The 21171-nt window shown below is 46.6% G+C and overlaps 1 protein-coding gene across 4 annotated transcripts in view; it reads left to right on the plus strand.

Annotated features, from left to right (window-relative positions):
- Positions 1 to 6092: 6092 nt before the first annotated feature.
- MLLT10 (MLLT10 histone lysine methyltransferase DOT1L cofactor) overlaps positions 6093 to 21171 on the plus strand; it is a 259511-nt gene continuing 244432 nt past the window's right edge. For 2 of the 4 annotated variants that reach the window (XM_040352499.1, XM_040352500.1), the window contains exon 1: positions 6093 to 6456. In XM_040352499.1, the coding sequence (XP_040208433.1) occupies positions 6309 to 6456 (148 nt within the window). In that variant the 5' untranslated portion in view covers positions 6093 to 6308. The remainder of the gene's footprint in view (positions 6457 to 21171) is intronic. The other 2 variants (XM_040352501.1, XM_040352502.1) reach the window with 2 other exon arrangements.

The following is a 21171-nucleotide window of genomic DNA, read 5'->3' on the forward strand; positions in this document are numbered from 1 at the left end:
CTTTCACCTACGGATCACGCAGAGCTAGAAAAAGAAGGCCAATGGAATCCCCTTAGAATTCCATACAAAATACAGGACAGAGTGAGTATCTATTCACATACATACAGAACATTATCTCATCACTTTACAGCATACAGGAGAGTTAAAGCGGTATTAAAACCAAAAGCAAACATTTATTATATTGTAGCTTAGTTTCCATTATTATGCTTTCTTTCTTCTATTTTCATCTGGTGATCCAGCCATCGAGTCTGTTTTTCAAAAGCACAAGCTCCCCAGCAGAATGTATCAGTTTACAACAATGAGACAACCCATTTAACACGGACAGGGGTGATTAAAATGATCAGCGTTTTTTTTATTTAATGTAAAAGCTTAATTCCAAAAGGAAAAAAACTGTTTGATGTAACCTAACACCCCTTTCACACTGGAGATGTTTTTCAGGCGTTTCAAAACCAAAAACAAAGGCAGCCACCATATCTAATGATTGGTAATCTGCAATATAATACATTTTTGCTTTTGGGTTTAATACCATTTTAATTTCAATCTAGACAGGTCATTTTTTTCATTAAAGCGGGGGTTCACCCTATTAATAAAAAAAAAAATGTTTTTTTCCTCTAGCACATCACTCTTCTCTGGAAATAGCCGAAATAGGACTTGGCGCTTCACGGCGCCTGTGCATAGTCTGTGCGCAGGCGCCGTATAGCGCCGTGAAGAGCCGAGACCTGTTCCGGCTGTCTTCGGGGAGCGTGACGTGCCAGAGCCGGCCGTCAATCACCTTCCCTCTCCATAGGAACGCCCATTCCCCGCGGGGAGTCGGAATCTTGTCTCTACGATTGCACAGTGAGTACGGGGCTAAAAAAATAAAGACAGGCATACTGTAGCTCACGCTACTATGCCTCATTTTATGCTAAAATGTTGTCATGGAGGGTGAACCACCGCTTTAAGCCAAAAAGGCTGGCAGATTCCTCCAGCCACCTTGTTTGAGGAGTCCCCCCGCTAGGACATTGTATTATGACAGTGGGACTCTCTGCTGTCGGAATACACAAGTAAGTGGCTGCAGCCGCTGAATAACAGAATTTGATTTAACGTTTGTTGATCAGTGCCTGCAGCCGCTGATCAGTGTATTCTGACAGCAGAGAGGCCCACTGTCAGAATACAAGTATTGGCAAAAAAATGAACCACCTGTGGTTAGCTTTTGAAATAAAAACTGTCAGATGAAAAATCACAACTGCAGTGCAGCGATCGTTGGTTTGGTGTGTCGCTCTGACATGCCGCATCTCTGATCTTGGTAAAGAGCCTATGATGTAGGCTCTTTACCATGTGATCAGCTGTGTCCAATAACAGCCGATCACACTGCAACCAGGAAGTGTCGATTATCGTCTTTCCTCTATTAGTGCTTGACTGATCTGCTCTGATTATCAGCGCATTGATTATCAATGCAGGCCCTTCAGGGATGCCCACCAGTGATACCCAGCAGTGCTCACCTGTAATGCCAATCAGGGACGCCTGTCAGTGCCTCCTCATCAGTGATGCCTATCAGTGCCACCCATCAGTGCCGCCTATTAGAGCTGCCCATCAGTGCCGTCTCATTAGTACCCCATCAGTGCAGTCCCATCAGTGCCAGTCAGTGCAATTTTATAACAGAAACAAAGAAAAGAAAATCACAAATTTTCTGTCTTTTTTTTTTTAATTTGTAGCACAAAAAATAAAAAACCCAGTGGTAATCAAAACCATCAAAAGAAAGCTTTACTTGTGAGAACAAAATTATATAAAAAAAAAAATCATATACGGAAAAGTGTTGCAAGACCGCGCAATTATCATCCAAAGTGTGACAGCACTGAAAGCTGAAAATTGGCCTGAGCAGGAAGAGGGTAAACATGCCTGGTATTGAAGTGGTTAATTGAGCTTTGACAAAAACCTGGAAGTCAAACAATGCAATGCACCAGCACAGCTCCCTTCACAGTGTGGTGTAATGTGGCTGCCGGTGTGAATGAGCCCTTAGGGCCAGATCCACTAAAGGGATACGCCGGCGTATCTACTGATACGCCGTCGTATCCCTGTTTCTATCTATGCGACTGATTCACAGAATCAGTTACGCATAGATATTCCTAAGATCCGGCAGGTGTAATAGTTTTACACTGTCGGATCTTAGGATGCAGTACCTCGGCCGCCGCTGGGGGCATTTCTCGTCGAAATTCCGTGTCGGGTATGCAAATTAGCACTTACGGAGATCCACGAAGCGGTTTCCCTTTGTGAAGTCTCCGTAAGTTGTTAGTTTGCAAACGCAAAATTAGGGCTGCTTTTACAAAGTGGAAAGTTAGTACACCATGTAAAAGTAGACCCTTCTTTCCCGCGACGCTGTCAAAAAATGTTTTACATTTTTTTTTTTTCCCGCCGCATCTCTTTTTTTCCCGACGCAACTTTTTTGACCCGGCACGATTCACAAAACTCTGCGTAACGTAATTTTGCGCAAAGCACGTCGGGAAAATCGCGTCGGGAGCATGTGCAGTACGTCCGGCGCGGGAGCGCGCCTAATTTAAATGGGACTCGCCCCATTAGATTGGGCACGCCTTGCGCCGGACAGATTTAAGTTACACAGCCGAAAATTTCTAGGTAAGTGCTTTGTGGATCGGGCACTTGGGTAGAAATTTTGCGGCAGTGTAACTTAAATAGCAACATTTAAGTTAAGCCCGCTGGCTGTGGATCTGGCCCTTAGTTTCCATTGTTACACATATGTATAGATGTGCACAATAATGCTTTCCCCAGTGTGACCTAGTACATAGGTCTTCTGGCACATGAGTACACCAGGGGGTGCAAAAATGAGGGGTTCAGTGAATTCTCTCCAGGTTATGTTACATTTAGCAGTAATTTGTAATGTGGAAAACTACATGTGCCATGCACTTTAGCACATAATGCAGGACATACACTGATCACAATTCAGTCCGTTTCTGATGAACAGGATGAAATTTGAGCGGCATCTCTCATCTGACGAAACTAGGTGAATAATTCTTGACCAAAAAGTCCACAACAAGAGTTGCCTGTCAGGCCCCGTACACACGACCGAATTTCTCGGCAGAATTAAGCCAGAAACTCGATCGGAGCCGTATTCTGCCGAGAAACCCGGTAGTGTGTACACTTTTGGCCGAGGAAACCGACGAGGAACTCGTCGAGCCAAATAGAGAACATGTTCTCTATTTCCTCGTTAGTCAATGAGGAAACTTGGCTCGCCGAGATCCTTGGCGGCTTCACAAGGAACTCGACGAGCAAAACGATGTGTTTTGCCCGTCAAGTTTCTCGGACGTGTGTACGGGGCCTCAGAATACAATACAGCTATAGCGCCTGTAAAGCGCCTCAGTCTGAAGGGGTCTTAAAGTAAAACTATAGGCAACACTTTTTTTTTTTCACTTTGGATAGAGTAATGGAGGGTTGTAATAACCTCTTTATAGGGTTTATTATTTCCATCTTTGTCCCATAGGGAGATTTACCTTCACTTTCTGTCCATCTTTGTCTTATTGGGGAGATTTACCTTCACTTCCTGTCCATCTGTGTCCCATTGGGGAGATTTACCTTCACTTCCTGTCCTATAGCCAAACAGGAAGTGAGAGGAAATCCCTGCAAATTAGGGAATTTCTTTGGACCCCAGATCACAGAACTGGTGTCTCCATTGAAAGAGTTTCCTTCTACTACTTCTCTGGGGCCAACCCGAAATTTGGGATTTTATTTTAATGATAATGGTAAACAAGACAATAGAAAGGGTGAATCCCCCTAATGAGGATGCAGACAGCAATAAAAACTGTCAGATATTCTCTAGGCGCCACATTCCTTCTCTGCCATACTGGTGACGTAAACTGACAAGGGGACCCATAAGTGACGTTTTACACATGGCCCCTGGGTCAGCAACAAGGAGGGGAGGAGAGCGGATGTGTTTCCTCCGCCCTACCCGGTGGCACCTGCAATACCGATCCCGCAAATACATGGAGGCGGGTGTGTGGAAGCAATCGAACGGCAGGGCAGCTGCCTGAATGCTTCCATCTGACAGGCAGGAGTTGGCTAGTCAGATATACACAGGCTGCAGCCACCAGGAGTGTGTAAGCCTCCATTCACACTTGTGTGACTTGTCATGCGGCTATGGACACAGTAGCATGACAAGCTGAAGCCTATGTATTTCAATGGCCGCCATTCAAATCAAAAAGTATCCTGCACTACTTTGAAGTGAATTTCATGCAACTTGAGTGCCATAGACCACAATGTAAACTATCAAAAGTTGCATCCTAATGTTTATCAATGTGACAATGCAACGGTCAGGCCGGGTTCATACTTGCTGTGGCTCACAGAAGGGGGTCCGGTGCGTCCCTGTACACCAATTCAGGTGTGACTCAGGTCCAAATTTGCACGTGACACTGAGCCAAAGATGCACAGGTCCTTTTTCCAGTGTGAACCATGGCCGTCCTGGAGCTGTGTGAACCGGCTCCATTGAGAGGGAAACCTGCATCCAATTCGCATCAGTGTGAACCCAGCCTTAAAGCTATATTTGCATCCAAGACGCACCCATTATAAGTTGCAATTGGAATCGCACAACTTTGGAGTTGCACAAGTGTAAATGGAGCCCAAAACCACCACTGTCAGGTCCATATAATGTACGGACCTGGTAGCGAAAAGGGTTAAGGGCTCATTCACACAAGTGGGGGGTTTAAGGACAGTAAAACCTGGCGGTTGAGCTTCACTTTTACCAGTTCCCAGCGGTGGGCGGATGCGTAACCATGCCGTGGCTGCAATGCATTGCAGTTATACCCACTATCACTTTTGTTGAGTGTAATGGCTGCCGAGCGCAACCCATTCAAGTTAAAGCGGGAGTTCACCCATAAAACAATTAGATTGATGCTCATTTTGTCTAGGGGAATCGGCTAGTTGTTTTAAAATCCGAGCTGTACTTACCGTTGTAGAGAGCGATCTTCTCCGTCGCTTCCGGGTATGGGTCTTCGGGAGCGGGCGTTCCTTCTTGATTGACAGTCTTCCGAGAGGCTTCCGACGGTCGCATCCATCGCGTCACGAGTAGCCGAACGTCGGTGCGGCTCTATACTGCGCCTGCGCACCGACGTTCGGCTTCTTTCGGAAAATCGTGACGCGATGGATGCGACCGTCGGAAGTCTCTCGGAAGACTGTCAATCAAAATAGGAACGCCCAGTCCCGCAGCCCATACCCGGAAGCGGCGGAGAAGATGCATCTCGAAAACGGTAAGTACAGCTTTGATTTTAAAAAAAATAGCCGATTCCCCTAGACAAAATGAGCATTAATCTTATGGGTAAAAAATTGTATGTCCAGGTGAACCCCCACTTTAATAGGGCCATTCAGCAAGCACTCCACAAGCACGTGCAATGAAAACACTTGCAGCACGCTAGTGCAGGGTTTAAGCAGCCGGTGAGGAGGCAATACAATGCTTACCCACCGTCTGAGAAATGCTGTCTGAAAAGCAATCTGAATGTGGATTACTCTTCAGAGACCAAAGCTAGTATGAAGGCATCCTGATGTAATGGCTGACGCAAGACAACACACATGCCTAACACTACAAAAAAAACACCAAACATAGATGTATATATGGGCCCTCTGGGGGGTAATATAAAGAGGACACCGTGTAGCTGAGAATGTTTTTTACTTTTAAATCAGTTCCTGTATTTTAAAATACAATTTATAAATATATATATATGAGGCGTTTTTATTAAAATAAATAACTCCATATAATGGTTTCCAGGCAGGCAGTGGGAGATGTAATGGTTAATGCAGCGATTATACACAGTAGTGAAGTGAGGAATGCTTTACTCCATTGCTGTGAATTGTCCTCCCCTCAGCTCTCCTCACACACAACCCTCCCAGCACGTGCACCATGCGTGCCTCGCGCGGCCCCAACCAAACTGAGGAGGAGAAGGGCGGGAAAAACAACATCCCAGCCGTCACTGGTAAACCCGCCCTCCCTTTACACGTTCCCACGCCCACTCCAAAACATCCCACCCCCTTCCGTGTCCACAATCAAACTGCGTGCACGAAGCTGGCTGCAGTTCCAATGAGGCGGCCGCTAGGAGCGCTGTGGTTAGCGGCTGACGCTGGCGACATCGGCGCGCATGCGCTCTGGTCACCTTCCCCCCTCTGGGCTTTTTCCTCGTTGTGATCCTGCCCTGGCTGCCTGTCCGGGCGCACAGACCCAGGCGGACATGAGGCGATTCCAGTGCCCGTAATGCGGGTGTGTGTAGGCTGGGCCGGCGCCAGGGAGCCGAGCCTCAGGAGAGTAACAGCTGCGTGTGTTCGCTGTCCTGTAGATGGTGTACGAAGAAGTGGACGAGGAGCTGACGACTAGTATGAAGGAGATGATCGGAGGCTGCTGCGTGTGCTCGGACGAGAGGGGCTGGGCCGAAAACCCGCTGGTCTACTGCGACGGGCATGGCTGCAATGTGGCGGTGCATCAAGGTAACCCTCGGGGGGGAGGAGCGGAGGGGGCGGGGCCGGGCTGTCCGGAGGGGGCGGGGCTGGCATGCTGGGAGTACACTGGGCAGTAGAAGGTCAGCTGGTCACCATGGAGACCCCCCCCCCCATATACCTGGTCACCCCTTCTAAACACCTGGTCACCATGGGGTCACCCCCCCCATACACCTGGTCACCATGGGGTCACCCCTTCTAAACACCTGGTCACCATGGGGTCACCCCTTCTAAACACCTGGTCACCATGGGGTCACCCCTTCTAAACACCTGGTCTCCATGGAGACACCCCTTCTAAACACCTGGTCTCCATGGAGACACCCCTTCTAAACACCTGGTCTCCATGGAGACACCCCTTCTAAACACCTGGTCTCCATGGAGACACCCCTTCTAAACACCTGGTCTCCATGGGGTCACCCCTTCTATACACCTGGTCACCATGGAGACACCCCTTCTGTACACCTGGTCTCCATGGAGACACCCCCCCCCCATACACCTGGTCACCACTTCTATACACCTGGTCGCCATCATCCACCCCCCCCCCCCCATCATCCACCTGGTCACCATGGAGACCGATGACCCCCCCCCCCCATCATCCTCCGGGTCACCCCTTCTATACACCTGGTCACCCCTTCTATACACCTGGTCTCCATGGGGGTCACCCCTTCTATACACCTGGTCACCATGGAGACCCCCCCCCATACACCTGGTCGCCATGGAGACACCCCTTCTATACACCTGGTCACCATGGAATCCCCCCCATACACCTGATCAATATTCCAATCGCACACATTCCTGGTAAAATGGCTCAAAAGAATGGTGGGCGCTGCAATGATTACCAGTTAGGACCTGGAGACATTAAACAATCTAACATATTTGCCAGCACACCATGGATCGTACAATTGCGTAGAAAAACAAGTTTTATTGCAGAAAAATCACATAACAAAGGTGATCACATGTCTGACGAAGGGGTCCTGTGTGATTCCGAAACGTTGCACCTTTTGTAATGTGATTTTTCTGCAATAAAACTTTTTTGGACGCAATTGTACGATCCATGGTGTGCTGGCAAATATATTTGATCCCCCCCCCCACCCCCCCAATCATCCACCTGGTCACCATAGAGACCCCCCTCCATCATCCACCTGGTCACCATAGAGACCCCCCTCCATCATCCACCTGGTCACCATAGAGACCCCCCTCCATCATCCACCTGGTCACCATAGAGACCCCCCATCATCCACCTGGTCACCATAGAGACCGGCCCCCCCCCCCCCACCATCCACCTGGTCACCATAGAGACCCGCCCCCCCCCACCATCCACCTGGTCACCATGGAGACCCCCCCCCCCCCACCATCCACCTGGTCACCATAGAGACCCGCCCCCCCCACCATCCACCTGGTCACCATGGAGACCCCCCCCATCATCCACCTGGTCACCATGGAGACCGACCCCCCCCCCCCCATCACCCACCTGGTCGCCATGGAGACCGCCCCCCCCCATCATCCACCTGGTCGCCATGGAGACCGCCCCCCCCCCATCATCCACCTGGTCACCATGGAGACCGACCCCCCCATCATCCACCTGGTCACCATGGAGACCGACCCCCCCCCCCCATCAGCCACCTGGTCACCATGGAGACCGACCCCCCCATCATCCACCTGGTCACCATGGAGACCCCCCCCATCATCCACCTGGTCACCATGGAGACCCCCCCCATCATCCACCTGGTCACCATGGAGACCCCCCCCCCATCATCCACCTGGTCACCATGGAGACCCCCCCCCATCATCCACCTGGTCACCATGGAGACCCCCCCCCATCATCCACCTGGTCACCATGGAGACCCCCCCCCCCCATCATCCACCTGGTCACCATGGAGACCCCCCCCCATCATCCACCTGGTCACCATGGAGACTCCCCCCATCATCCACCTGGTCACCATGGAGACTCCCCCCATCATCCACCTGGTCACCATGGAGACTCCCCCCATCATCCACCTGGTCACCATGGAGACTCCCCCCATCATCCACCTGGTCACCATGGAGACTCCCCCCATCATCCACCTGGTCACCATGGAGACTCCCCCCATCATCCACCTGGTCACCATGGAGACCCCCCATCATCCACCTGGTCACCATAGCGACCCCCCCCCCATCATCATCCACCTGGTCACCATAGCGACCCCCCCCCCATTATCCACCTGGTCACCGTGGAGACCCCCCATCCACCTGGTCACCCCCCCCCCCCCCCCCCCCATCATCCACGGGTCACCATAGCGACCCCCCGCATCATCCACCTGGTCACCATGGAGACCCCCCGCATCATCCACCCGGTCACCATGGAGACCCCCCCAGATCATCCACCCGGTCACCATGGAGACCCCCCCCCATCATCCACCTGGCCACCATGGAGACCCCCCCCCCATCATCCACCTGGTCACCGTGGAGACCCCCCATCCACCTGGTCACTGTGGAGACCCCCCCCCCCCCCCATCATCCACCTGGTCACCATAGCGACCCCCTGCATCATCCACCCAGTCACCATGGAGACCCCCCCCCATCATCCACCCGGTCACCATGGAGACCCCCCCAGATCATCCACCCGGTCACCATGAAGACCCCCCCAGATCATCCACCTGGCCACCATGGAGACCCCCCCCCCCCCCGCCCCATACACCTTGAAGGATGGCAGGGATAACAATGAGCAGATATTCCTGAGGGGGAGGGGAATGTATGCTCGGTCTGTGCGATTGTACACATTTATACTGCGATTTCACGTATCTTCTGACTTTTCATGCTGTGTATACAGAAACTGCCGGGCCTCATTCACATCACTGCATCCCGCTAAAGTGCGCAGCTTCATGGGCAGCCCATTGGCTGAAATGGTGCCCCAAAGAAGTTCCCGTGCCTTTTTCGACGCAGTGATCCTTTCTTTTTGGGGAGGGGGGAATTGCACTGGAATGCATCAAAAATGCACAAAAGCATCTGAACCGCGTTTCTATGGTGGGAACTGGCCCAAAAAATGCATCAAAAAACGCAGTGGACCCCAATACAGTGAAAAAAAACAAACAAAAAACTTGCCGTGCAGCAAATAAAAATTTTAGGTGCAGAAAGAAAATTTTCAGGATTTACTTGGCCGAAACCAAAATTGATGTTTTTTAACCCCTTGGTGCTCTCCCACTGGTCCTTTAAGGGGTTTAGAATGCTAGGAGGCGGGGCAAGGCTTGTGACTGCCATGACTGGCTGTTATGGCGTTCACATTATTGGAAAACTCCCAATGGCAAGCGGAAGCTTTCCGTGAGTCGCCGGGAGCGCGCAGGCCACTTGCTCTCGGCACGGCTCTATTGGCAACATGCCAAGGCCCGGCTGCCAAGAGGCCGAATGTTTGCGTGTACTTGACGCCAAGGTCTTAAAATATATATATAAATAAATACAAATATAAAATATATTTCTCTTTCTGTTTAATTATAATAATGAATTTAAATGAATATGAAGTTATTATCGGCATCTTTAGCACAAGAAAAGCTCAAGAAAAATGCATCCTTTTAAATTCTATGTATGTCTTTACACTGGTCTGTTGGGCTTTTGTTATGGTGTTAAAAATTCTTGCTTTTGCCACATTTTTGGTCAGTTAAAAAACGCACCTCCACATTGAAAATGCAGCAAGGACGCATTAAAAACGCATTTGCATTTTTGATGCGGTTTTTAAATCCGAATCAGTGACCATCTCCCCATAAGCACTGAAAAATCATTGCAAAATCACATGCGTTTTCAGCACCATTATCTACACTTTTTATTTTTTTTATATCAGCAGACAGCAGATAACCCTATTTTTGGCCGACATTTCCGTGCATCGCTAAGAAAAAAAAAAAAAATCTGGAATGCTTCCAGAAACGCATCAAAAACGCACATGCAGAAACACATCTGGAGGATTTTGTGGTGTGAACTAGGGCCGAAACAACTAATCGATTATGAAAATTGTAATCGATTAATTTCATAATCGATTAATCGGCCAGTAACATTATGGGGTTAAAAAAACTAAAACTAGCCCTTTATAGTACAAAAAAGCAAATCGCTACTGTAAATATTACTTTCACTGTCCCACAGTAAAAGAATGAGCCCCTTACAGTAGCGATTATTTGCTCTTTTTGTACTTATTTTAGTTTTTTTAACCCCCATTATGTTACTAAACATCTCAGGCCTGGGTCACACCTCTGTGTTTTTTGGTGCCTTTTGCAGAAACACACTACAGTTCATTTACATGTTTTCCTATGGGACACGTTCACATCCATGATTTTTTTTCAGCTGCTGCACATTTGGAAAGGGAAGGACTTTTTAACGCAAAACGGTGCTTTTTTTTTTTTTTTTTTTGGTTCAATATACTTCAATGGAGAAGCTGCAGAAAAGCATGTAATGTGTTTTTGCGGCAATCTGTGTTTTGTAATCTGCCCAACAACAAATTAGCCCAAAAAAATAAAAAAATCGTATTTTTTTTTAAGGCTATTATCCGATTAATCGAAACAATAATCGACCAACTAATCGATGATGAAAATAATCGTTAGTTGCAGCCCTAGTGTGAACGAGCATTGAAGTCGCACAATTTCAAAGCCGCATGTCAATGCGACTTTGAAGACATCTGTGTGGCCTCATGTACAAATATCTATTTAAGTTGCACCCATGTATTACTTTTTCAAATGGACGCAGCACCACCAAGTCGGCGTTGCACCAATTTGAACAGTGTGATTGCCGGCAATACTGAATCGCACCACAAAGTATCGGTTTTGGTATCGGGAGCATTTTCACAAGTATGACTACTGGTGATAATCCTCTGTATTTGGACTGATACCGGTACCCGTGTATCCCAGTATATACATTGTTGTTTTGGGCCAAGCTGGATCAATGTAACTATAAAATCTCCAGACCTGGAATTCCTCTTTTAACAACTTAAGAACTGGAAGAATTTACCCCCCCCCCTTCCTGACCAGGTCATTTTTTGCAATACAGCACTGCGTTGCTTTAACTGACAATTGCGCGGTCATGCAACGTTGTACCCAAACAAGATTTTTCTTTTACACAAAGGGCTTTATTTTGGTGGTATTTGATCACATCTGCGATTTTTATTTCTTGCGCTATAAACAAAAAAAGCAGACAATTTTTGAAAAAAATAAGTTTTTTTTTTTTGCTAAAATAGATCTCCCCAAAAAAAACTCACATTTCTGCATCAGTTTAGGCCAATATGTATTCTACAGATATTTGGTAAAAAAAAAAAAAATTGCAATAAGTATATATTGATTGGTTTGCGCAAAAGTTAAAGCGTCTACAAAATAGGGGATCGTTTTATGGCATTTTTATTATTATTATTTTTTTACTAGTAATGGCAGTGATTTTTAGCGGCATTGCGGCAGAGTGGACACTTTTGGGACCAGTAATATCTATACAGCGATCAGAGCTATAAAAATGCACTGATTACTGTGTAAATGTCACTGGCAGAGAAGGGGTTAACACTAGGGGCGATCAAGGGGTTAAATGTTCCCGGGGGGGGGGGAGTGGACTGACTGGAGGAGGAGAGAGATCGCTGTTCCTGATCACTAGGAACAGACGATCTCTCTGTACTCCCCTTAAAGCGGTGGTTCACCCTGCAGAACAACATTTCAGCATAAAATCCGGCATAGTAGCGCGAGCTACACTATGCCGGTCTTAATTTTTTTATCCCCGTACTCACGGTTATATCGTACATAGACGATTCCGTCTGCCGCGGGGAATGGGCGTTCCTAGCAAGAGGGAGGGTAATTGACGGCCGGCTCTGGCACGTCACGCTCCCCTAAGACAGCCGGAGTAGGTCTCGGCTCTTCACGGCGCCTGCGCACAGGCTATGCGCAGGCGCCGTGAAGAGCCAAGCCTATTTCGGCTATTTCCGGAGAAGCGTGACGTGCCAGGGCCGGCCGTCAATCACCTTCCCTCTCCATAGGAACGCCCATTCCCCGGAATCTTCAATGTACAATAGCACAGTGAGTACGGGGATAAAAAAGCGTTTTTTTTATATAGGGTGAACCCCCGCTTTAAAGAACGGGGATCTGTTTTGATTACATTGACAGATCTGGAGTGGAACGCCTCCTTCTTCTTCTTTTTTTTTTAAAGTGGAGGTTCACCCTTTAAAACATTTTTTGACATCACACAAAGTCGTGCCTGTCAATCACAGGCAGTGCTTGGGAACGCCCAGTCCCGCGGGTTCGCCGTGAGGTGAAAATCGGGATTAAGAGGTATGTGCTGAAAAAAAAAAAAAACACCTGCATTGTGTCGGTAGGATGGCGCGACTTTGTGTGATGTCAAAAAATGTTTTAAAGGGTGAACCTCCGCTTTAATATTCAGGGGATGCAGTCACAGCCCTAACCTTTCCTATTACGGGCTCTGCCGGTGTGACGTTGTATGTAAGCTATGCACCTGTACTCTGTATTGGTAAAGTGGTTCTAAAGCCTTAAGGTTTTTCACCTTGGTAAAACCTTATGTGCTGCAGCTCCTAAACCCCCCCCCCCCCCCTCCCCCCCCCAATTTCTTACCCGAGCCCTATCGGATCCAGCGATGTGCACGAGAGCCGCTGTCTCCCTTCTCCTCCGCTCCTGTCAATCAAATGCTGTGACACTGGAGCAGGGGGGTGTCCCCGTGGAAAGTGGCTTTCCATTGGGGCACCTGCCAAAGGGGAGGGGCCTGGAGCACTGGCAGGGGACTTCAGAAGAAGAGGATCAGGGCTGCTCTGTGCAAATACATTGCACAGAGCAGGTATGTTTTTTTTTTTTTGCAAAGGGTTAACATAGTAGCCAGAAATCCTGGTATTTTTAAGCTTGGTACACACTATGAGTTGGGGCGGGGCCGAGTGATACACTTGGGGCTATGGCCGCCAGTGTATCACACGGGAGCACGCCCGCAAGCGAATCCCCTTTGTTAGAGCGCTTCCCAAAAGGTGGTTGGCTCTTTCGGGGAGGAATTGAGACAGCCGCCAAGGGACCACTCTGTGCAAAACGACCTGCACAGTGGAGGATTTATTTAACCCTTAAAACCCCTTGTTGGCATGCTGAGCCGCTCTTATGTTTGCAGCTTTTATTGTTCTTCTTAATTTTGCTAAAATGTAATTATTTCCAGATGGTAATTATACATTGTTACTGTCTTCTGTTTTCTGTTTTCTAATGCATTGTCCTTCTATTTAACTGTAACATTGCATTGATTAGAAACAGGATCATTGTAGTTTAATCTACATAAGTTACTATAACAATAGCTGTTCAACAATGTTTCCCTTCCTTTCATCACTTTCCCTATCACCCCCCTCCTCCTCTCTACCTTTTCAAACCAGGAAATATTTTAATAAGGGTTATAAGACCATAACAGAGTATTTACCTGTCCATTATAAAACCCTGAACAAGCAAGTTATATGGGACTTGCCTTTAAGTACAGATTACAGGACTTTAAAGTGTCACTAAACCCACAGCAGTAAAATCAGTGTGTATATGCAGTAAAGCATGCTTGTTATACTCAATGTGGAACCTAAGGGTCTAATCCTGAGCATTGTGTAAAAAGGCTGTTTGATCCTGTCTTCTCGGATCTTCCCCTTCTTTTACTGTCCCCAATTTAACTTCTGATGGCACAGAGCCCTAGGAGGCATTCTGCACATGCTCAGCTTGGGGTGTGTGTGAGTGTCATGTGATTAGCACTGGGTCAATCAGCACCCTCCAGACAGGGTCAGGGGTCCTGTAGCCTCATAGGACAGTCAGAGTAGAATGAAAACTCCTACAAGCTTTTATCTATAACTGATAGAAGGCACAAGACTGCTATATACTGATGAGAAGAGATATTTAGCAGTTTATATTTACTAAAACGAATGCATTCCCATGTTCTGTGTACTGTGGGGGACCAGATATAGTGGATGCAAGGTCCTGGGTTTAGTAACACTTTAACTAGATGTATTATTTTTGACATATTGATCTATTGCTTACAATTTTTTAAATAATTCTGGTCTTCATACTTTCTATAGGAATCACAGTTCATCTTATGAATGTATGTGTAATATGCTTATTGACTGTACATGTATTTCCCTGGTACCCATTTGGCTTGTTTTGTTCCCATTTGTCTTGTAAAAATATAATGATAAAACGTCCCAGTGTATATTCATGTGGATATTGGAGACATGGCCGCTGACTTTTGAAGAGATCATGTCAGGCGTTTGTGAGTTCCTTGTGATAAAAGTAGTAGTATATTCCCCTCTCTGGTGTCTCCTACCTTCCCAGCCATCCAGTGCTGCAAGCTCCATCCATCTCTACAATAGCGGTGGTCAACTTTCTTGATAGGGGGGCCTCAAGTGTTTACCCCCCCCCCCCCCCCCCTTAACCTCACCAAATGATCGCACGTAAAAATATGAATATTTATTATCAGACAGCAGACACACAACAGGATATAGTCAAAGACTTGAGCCCCTTTCATACTGGGCAGTGGAGGTGTGGTGACGGTATAGCGGGGCGATTTTTAGCGGCGCTATACCGTCGTATTTACTGCAATATTCGGCCGCTAGCGGTGCGGATTTAACCCCCGCTAGCGGCCGAAAAAGGGTTAATACCGCCCGCAATACGCCTCTGTAGAGGCGCTTTGCGGGCAGTATTACCGCAGTTTCCCATTGATTTCAAACACCCCGCTCCTATACCGCTCCAAAGATGCGGCTAGCAGGACTTTTGGAGCGGTCCTGCTAGCGCACCCCTTCAATGTGAAAGCCTTCGGGCTTTCACATTGAAGCCTTCAGGGCACGATTTTTTCAGGCGGTATAGCAGCTCTATTTTTAGCGCTGAACCGCCTGAAAAACGCGTCGGTGTGAAAGGGGCTTTATGGATTATTGTGGGATCTGCAGAACTTTTTCTGTCATAAGTTTATCTTGGAAGACGTGTATACTGCCGCTGTAGGCTTTGTATATACCACTTTTTCATTTTGGCTTGCTTTCTTTAAGACCCTCTTCACACTGAAGCGTTTTTACTGCGGTTTAGCGTTAAAAATAGCGCTCATAAAACGCTTTCCATGCATCTCAATGGACCCTTTCACACCAAGTCCTGCAAGCAGCATCTTTGGAGCAGCTTTTGGGCGCTGAAAAAAAACGCTCCAAAAACGCCCCTCTCCATTGAAATGAATTGAAAGCGCTGTAAAAACGCCTTGCCCTTTCACACTGAGGCACTGCAAAAACGCCCTAAAACGTTAGGGTCTTAGCGGTGCTTTTCCAGCATTTTTCGGGCGCTGGCAGTGTGAAAGGGCTCTGAAAGCACTCAGGCTTTCACATTGGGATTGCAGATGAGGCTTCGCCTGAAAAACGCTTGATTAAGGCCCGAAAAACGCCCCAGTGTGAAAGCGGCCTATAGTGGAACTCTGGGCAGGAATATGTAGCCATTATTTGTAAAGTCTCTTCCTACCTCAAGCAGGTTTCCATTGGGGCACCCAAAGAGGAGAGGCTTGGAACACCGGCGAGGGACCCTAGAAGAAGAGGATCGGGCTGCTCTGTGCAAAACCACTGCACTGAGCAGATAAGTATAACATGTTTGTTAATTAAAAAAAAAAAAAAAAAAGGTTTACAATCACTTTAATTTATGTCAATGGACAGAATAGATTTTGGCCTGTGCAATTATCTTCCAAGCGCTTGACTTCTGTAAACGCGCCTAAAAGCTTGTAAAAAGCGTTGGCCCCTTTTACAAGCGTCAGACATTTTTTCTGCAAAAACGCTGCTAGGTTGTAGAAGAGTTAGGAAAAAAAAGCGTCCTGTGTGCATAAGGCCAATACAAGGTTAAAGAGGAAGTAAACCCTCTTTTTTTTTTTTTAAATACACCTGCAAGAGAAAGTCATGAGCTAGAAAGCACAGCATAATAGCTCATTATGTGTCATTTACCTGAGATCGAAGTCCGCCTCGGTCCTGTCCACTGCCGCTCCCATGGCCCCTCGTCGCTATTTCCTGTTATTGCCGCTCCGGTGCCATGATTGGCTGGAGCGGGGATGACGTCGCTCCCGCGTATGCGTGCAGGACCGGTAGGTCCCCGCGCATGCACGAAAACACGGCATTAACCGAGTTAATGCCATTCACAAAACCGGCACCGTTCAGTGCACCTGCGCCGTAGACAGCGGTGCCCCTTTCTGTGAAAATATCTCCTGAACAGTGTAGGTTAAGGAGATATTTCTTGCACCTGCAGGTAAACCTTAATCTAGGATTACCTGTAGGTGCGAGTTGCAAGAGTGCTTTTACAACCACTTTAATGCGGAACTCTGGGCTTAAAACGTTTTGTTTAAATAAACACTTTAATAGACACAAAGAATAAACATCTACTTTGTGTGCTGCTAATTAGTTTACAATTCTAGTTATTACATTGCTGTGCAGAGCTGTGGGAGGGACCCAACAGACTTCACCCATTACAAGACTCCTACAGCATACTACAGGAGGGGGCGGAGACAAGACCAGTCACCTTGCACAAGGGGGGAGAGTGTCAGTGGCTGGTCTGTAAATTTTTTCCTGTAAAAAAAAAAAAAATCAATTATTGCACAGATCTGTGAAAAATGCACAAAACACACCAAGATTTAAGAACCCGTCTCTTGTATTTAAACAATATTTTTTTATAAAAAAAATGTCCCTGTAAGCTTTAACGATTTTAAAATCAAATTTTTTTTCCCCAATAAAAATAACAAACATGTTATATTTGCCTGCTCTGTTGCAGTGGATTTGCACAGAGCAGCCTGTATCCTCCTCTTCCTGGGTCCCTCAGTGCCCCCACAGCAAGCAGCTTGCTATCAAGGTACCTGAGCTGAGTCACAGCTCTGTGTCTATTCAGACACGGAGACCCGGCCCCACCCCTTTATCTCCTGATTAGCTCGCTGACTTTGCTTGAGAGCAGCAGGAGCCAGTGGTACCACTGCTATCTCTGCCAATCAGGAAGGAGAATCTCAAACGTCTGAGACACACGTGCACATCACTGGACAACCACTTTAAGTTTAGACATTAAGAAAATCAATGGTCTACTCCAGGGGTCTCCAAACTTTCTAAGCATTGGGCCAGTGTACTGTCCTTCAGGCTTTAGGGGGGGGGGGGGCTGTGACCAATGGGAGCAGAAATGTCCCAGCATCAGTGCCCCATCATTGGTTCTATTAGGAGGAATAGTGACCCCATGTTGATATGAATGAGAAGAATAGTGCCCAAATGATGGTGTCAGTAGAGGGAATGGTGCTCCATCATTGGTGTCAGTTGGTGGAACAGTGCCCCAATGGTGCTCCATCATTGGTGTCAGTTGGTGGAACAGTGCCCCAAAGGCCAGATAAAGGCAAGCAAAGGGCCACAATTTGAAGACCACTAGTCTACTCTATGGGCTTAAATGTGGGTGGGACTCTGGGTGTTCCTGCCCACATTTATGCTCATTGGCAGTTACAGGCAAGGTTAGGCTGCACTGGCTCCAGTCCATCCACATTCACACCTACTGACAACTACAGGCCCCTTCATTGCATTAATGGAATTGTAGTTTGTTGAGGTGGAGCCAATGCTGTATCCTGGCCCAGGCCTAGGGCAGCACTTTGCAGGGGGGCAGCACAGACACTGTCCCCGCCGGCTTGCACTACACTGTTGGGCAAATTAGTTTAGCGCCCCCATAAATCTATTCTAATTTTTTACCATCCCTGCCCCATTGCAGAGATTTCCCTTCACTTCCTGTCCTATAGCCAAACAGGAAGTAAGAGGAAATCTATGAAAATTAAGGGAATACATTGCCTACCCCCCCGGCCATCAGAACTAGTGTCTCCACTTGAATATTTCAGGGTGGGTCTTAAACCGCAAGGGGTGTGGCCTTGACAGGAAGGGGTGGGTCATATTTAAATTAGGGGGTGCATGAGTTTAGTCAGGCCTAGGGCAGCCCAAAACCTAAATACACCCCTGGGTGGAGCCACAGAGTGGCAGTGACCTCCATGTTTTCTTGATATCTCATCTGCATGCCTGGCCAGAATTGTTCTTTCTCAAGGCAAGCTGTGATGTCACAGACTACACAAAGGTACATTTCCCAAAAATGAAGAAGTTATTATTAAAAAAAAAAAAAAAAAGCTTTTTGTTTTTTTATGCATAGGGACAGTTCTAATGACAATGGACAGATATCCCGGAGTTCAGCGTTAACTGTCATTTACATGTTTGATTTCTTTTCTTGGTTGAAGCTTGGAACTGGCAGACGGCAGAATGAAAGCCAGTGATGTCCCCGGTGGATTACCATTCCCTGCAGACATTGTCACCCTCTGGATTGTTAATAGTAAACTCGGCTGTGTAACCTCTGTCCCGTATACATATGTATGAATCACATTATAATGGATGTAGCTTTGCTTTAAAGGCAAGGGCTATTGAATAAATGAGGCCCCGAGGAATGGCAGCAGCCACTGTTTTATCTTCCTTGGCTTCTATTCATGATTGTTGGTGTCGTATCTTTTGCTTGTCATTCCCGCGGAACAGGTGACTCTGCATTGTACTCGGGGCGCACAGCTGTAATGGGAGAAATAAATATTTCAGTAGCGCTGGATCATTTTGTAGGTTCAGCTGTGTGCTGTTTGCAGAGCGGCTTCTGATATTTTCTGTAAGTAGTATAAACCGCGTCGTCCAACTTGCAGACCGCGGGCCAAGACCTGGCCAGCTGCCTCCTGTTGTTTTCTGGCACCTTTCCCTGGACAGTCCAGCTCTGCCAGTTCTCTTCCAAGAGCATCGGCCTGTGGCTTGTGCTGGGGGTGACGTTGCCTCTGAGGGTTTGTGCGCTTTTCTTCCACTCGCTTCTTTCTGACCGAGCCTTCCCAGACATAAATTGGCTCCGTCATGTGCCCAGTGATATCGCATTTGGAGCCAAAGAATGTTTAGGAATACGGGAAAGCAAATTGGATTACAGTTCTGAGGCCGCAGTAATATCCCCGGCCATGACACCAATGAAGAGAGAAACAGGACAGTCTGTTCCCCGTGCACACAAACACTTGTTGGGCACATATTTAGCCCCTTGATCGCCCTAGATGGTAACTCCTTCCTGACCAGTGTCATTGGTACAGTGACAGTGCATATTATTAGCACTGATCACTTTATTAATATCACTTGGTGATGTCAGTGGCATTTAGTGTCGGATTGCCCACCGTCCCATTATAAGTGACTGATCACTGCCATTGCTGGTGTTGAAAAAACAAAATTCCAGTGTGTGTATATTGTACAAACATGGTTTGTACTTGTAGATGCTATAAAATTCACACAAACTAGAGATGCATCGAAATTTCGAAGGTCGAAAATCTTCAGTCATTTTTTCATCTTTCCATCTAATAAATTCTCTGCCCTTGTTGTTTTAACTTGATAGTAAAACTTTTTTTTTTTTTTTTTCTGCCAGTAATACCTTATACAGCCCAATTCCTGTTTATTGTCTGGTCATTAGCCTAGGCTTATGACCTCATGCACAGCTCTCACTCTCGTAAGTTTGGGAGGAGGGGGGAGTCATAAGAGGGCCTATGAGAGCTGCAGAGCTGGAGGTGTGCCTTTGTGTAAATCCAGGAAGTGAACAGACGGCAGCTTCAGCTGCCCACAGTTAAAATGGCTGCAACAACACTCAGCGGAGGGAGATTTCTGCAGCATATTTGGCAAGTACAGAATCAAGTATATATAAAATAATATGCAAAGTTGTTGGAGGGAAGCTTCAGAATGGCAAAGATGGTTTTTATTACAAATTATGTGAGCAGACTGCAGTTCCTTTTTTTCTTTATTGCGTTTAAGTGTAAATGTGAGATCTGAGGTCTTTTTGACCCCAGATCTCACATTAAAGAGTTTACATATTTTTTTTTTTTACACTGTCCCTTTAAAAAAAAAAAAAAACGTTTAAAGCGTCCCACCGTGCTCATGCGCAGAAGCGAAAACATGCATAAGTCATGACTGCATATGTAAATGGTGTTCAAACCACACATGTGAGGTATCGCCGCGATCGTTAGAGCGAGGTAATTGTAGCAGGAGAACTCTAAACTGGTAACCTGTAGACATTTTTAAAAGACGCCTCTAGAGATTTTCAGAGTTTGTTGCCATCCCAATAGCGGGCACAATTTTGAAGCATGGCATGTTGGTTATCAATTTACCCAGGGTAACATTATTTTTCACAATATAAAAAAAAATGGGCTAACTACTGTTTTATTTATTTATTTTTTATTTAAAAAAAGTTTTTTTTCACAAAAAAATGCGTTTGTTTTTTTTTTTTGTTTTTTTTTATATTTAATAAACTACCCCCCCCATCCCCCGGGACTCCAGTTGCCATTCTGACTTTTTTTTTTTTTTTTTTTTTTTTTTTATATTCCGAGGAAGTTTTATCGGATATTATGCCCTATGCACCCATAAGCTCCGCAAATGTCATGGAATTTTTGAACTCCATCCATTTAGACCATATCTTTTCAAATTCCTCTAAACTATCTGAGTCACTTAGCCTTAGAAATTCTAAGTTTTGAATGTAATTCATTTTATTGCACCATTCTTTAATGGGAGGACTTTCCCTTTCTTGCCAATGACTGGCTATCATACTTTTAGCTGCCGTTAACATATGGGGTAAGAGACTTTTCTGGTATTGTTTCGTGGGTAAATTTATCCTCTGATGCAGACATCCCCAGGGGTCATCTGGGATCTCTATATTCGTAATTTCCATAATTAATTGTCTAATTCTTCTCCAA

Source organism: Rana temporaria, chromosome 5, assembly GCF_905171775.1.
Source record: "Rana temporaria chromosome 5, aRanTem1.1, whole genome shotgun sequence".
Classification (NCBI taxonomy): domain Eukaryota; kingdom Metazoa; phylum Chordata; class Amphibia; order Anura; family Ranidae; genus Rana; species Rana temporaria.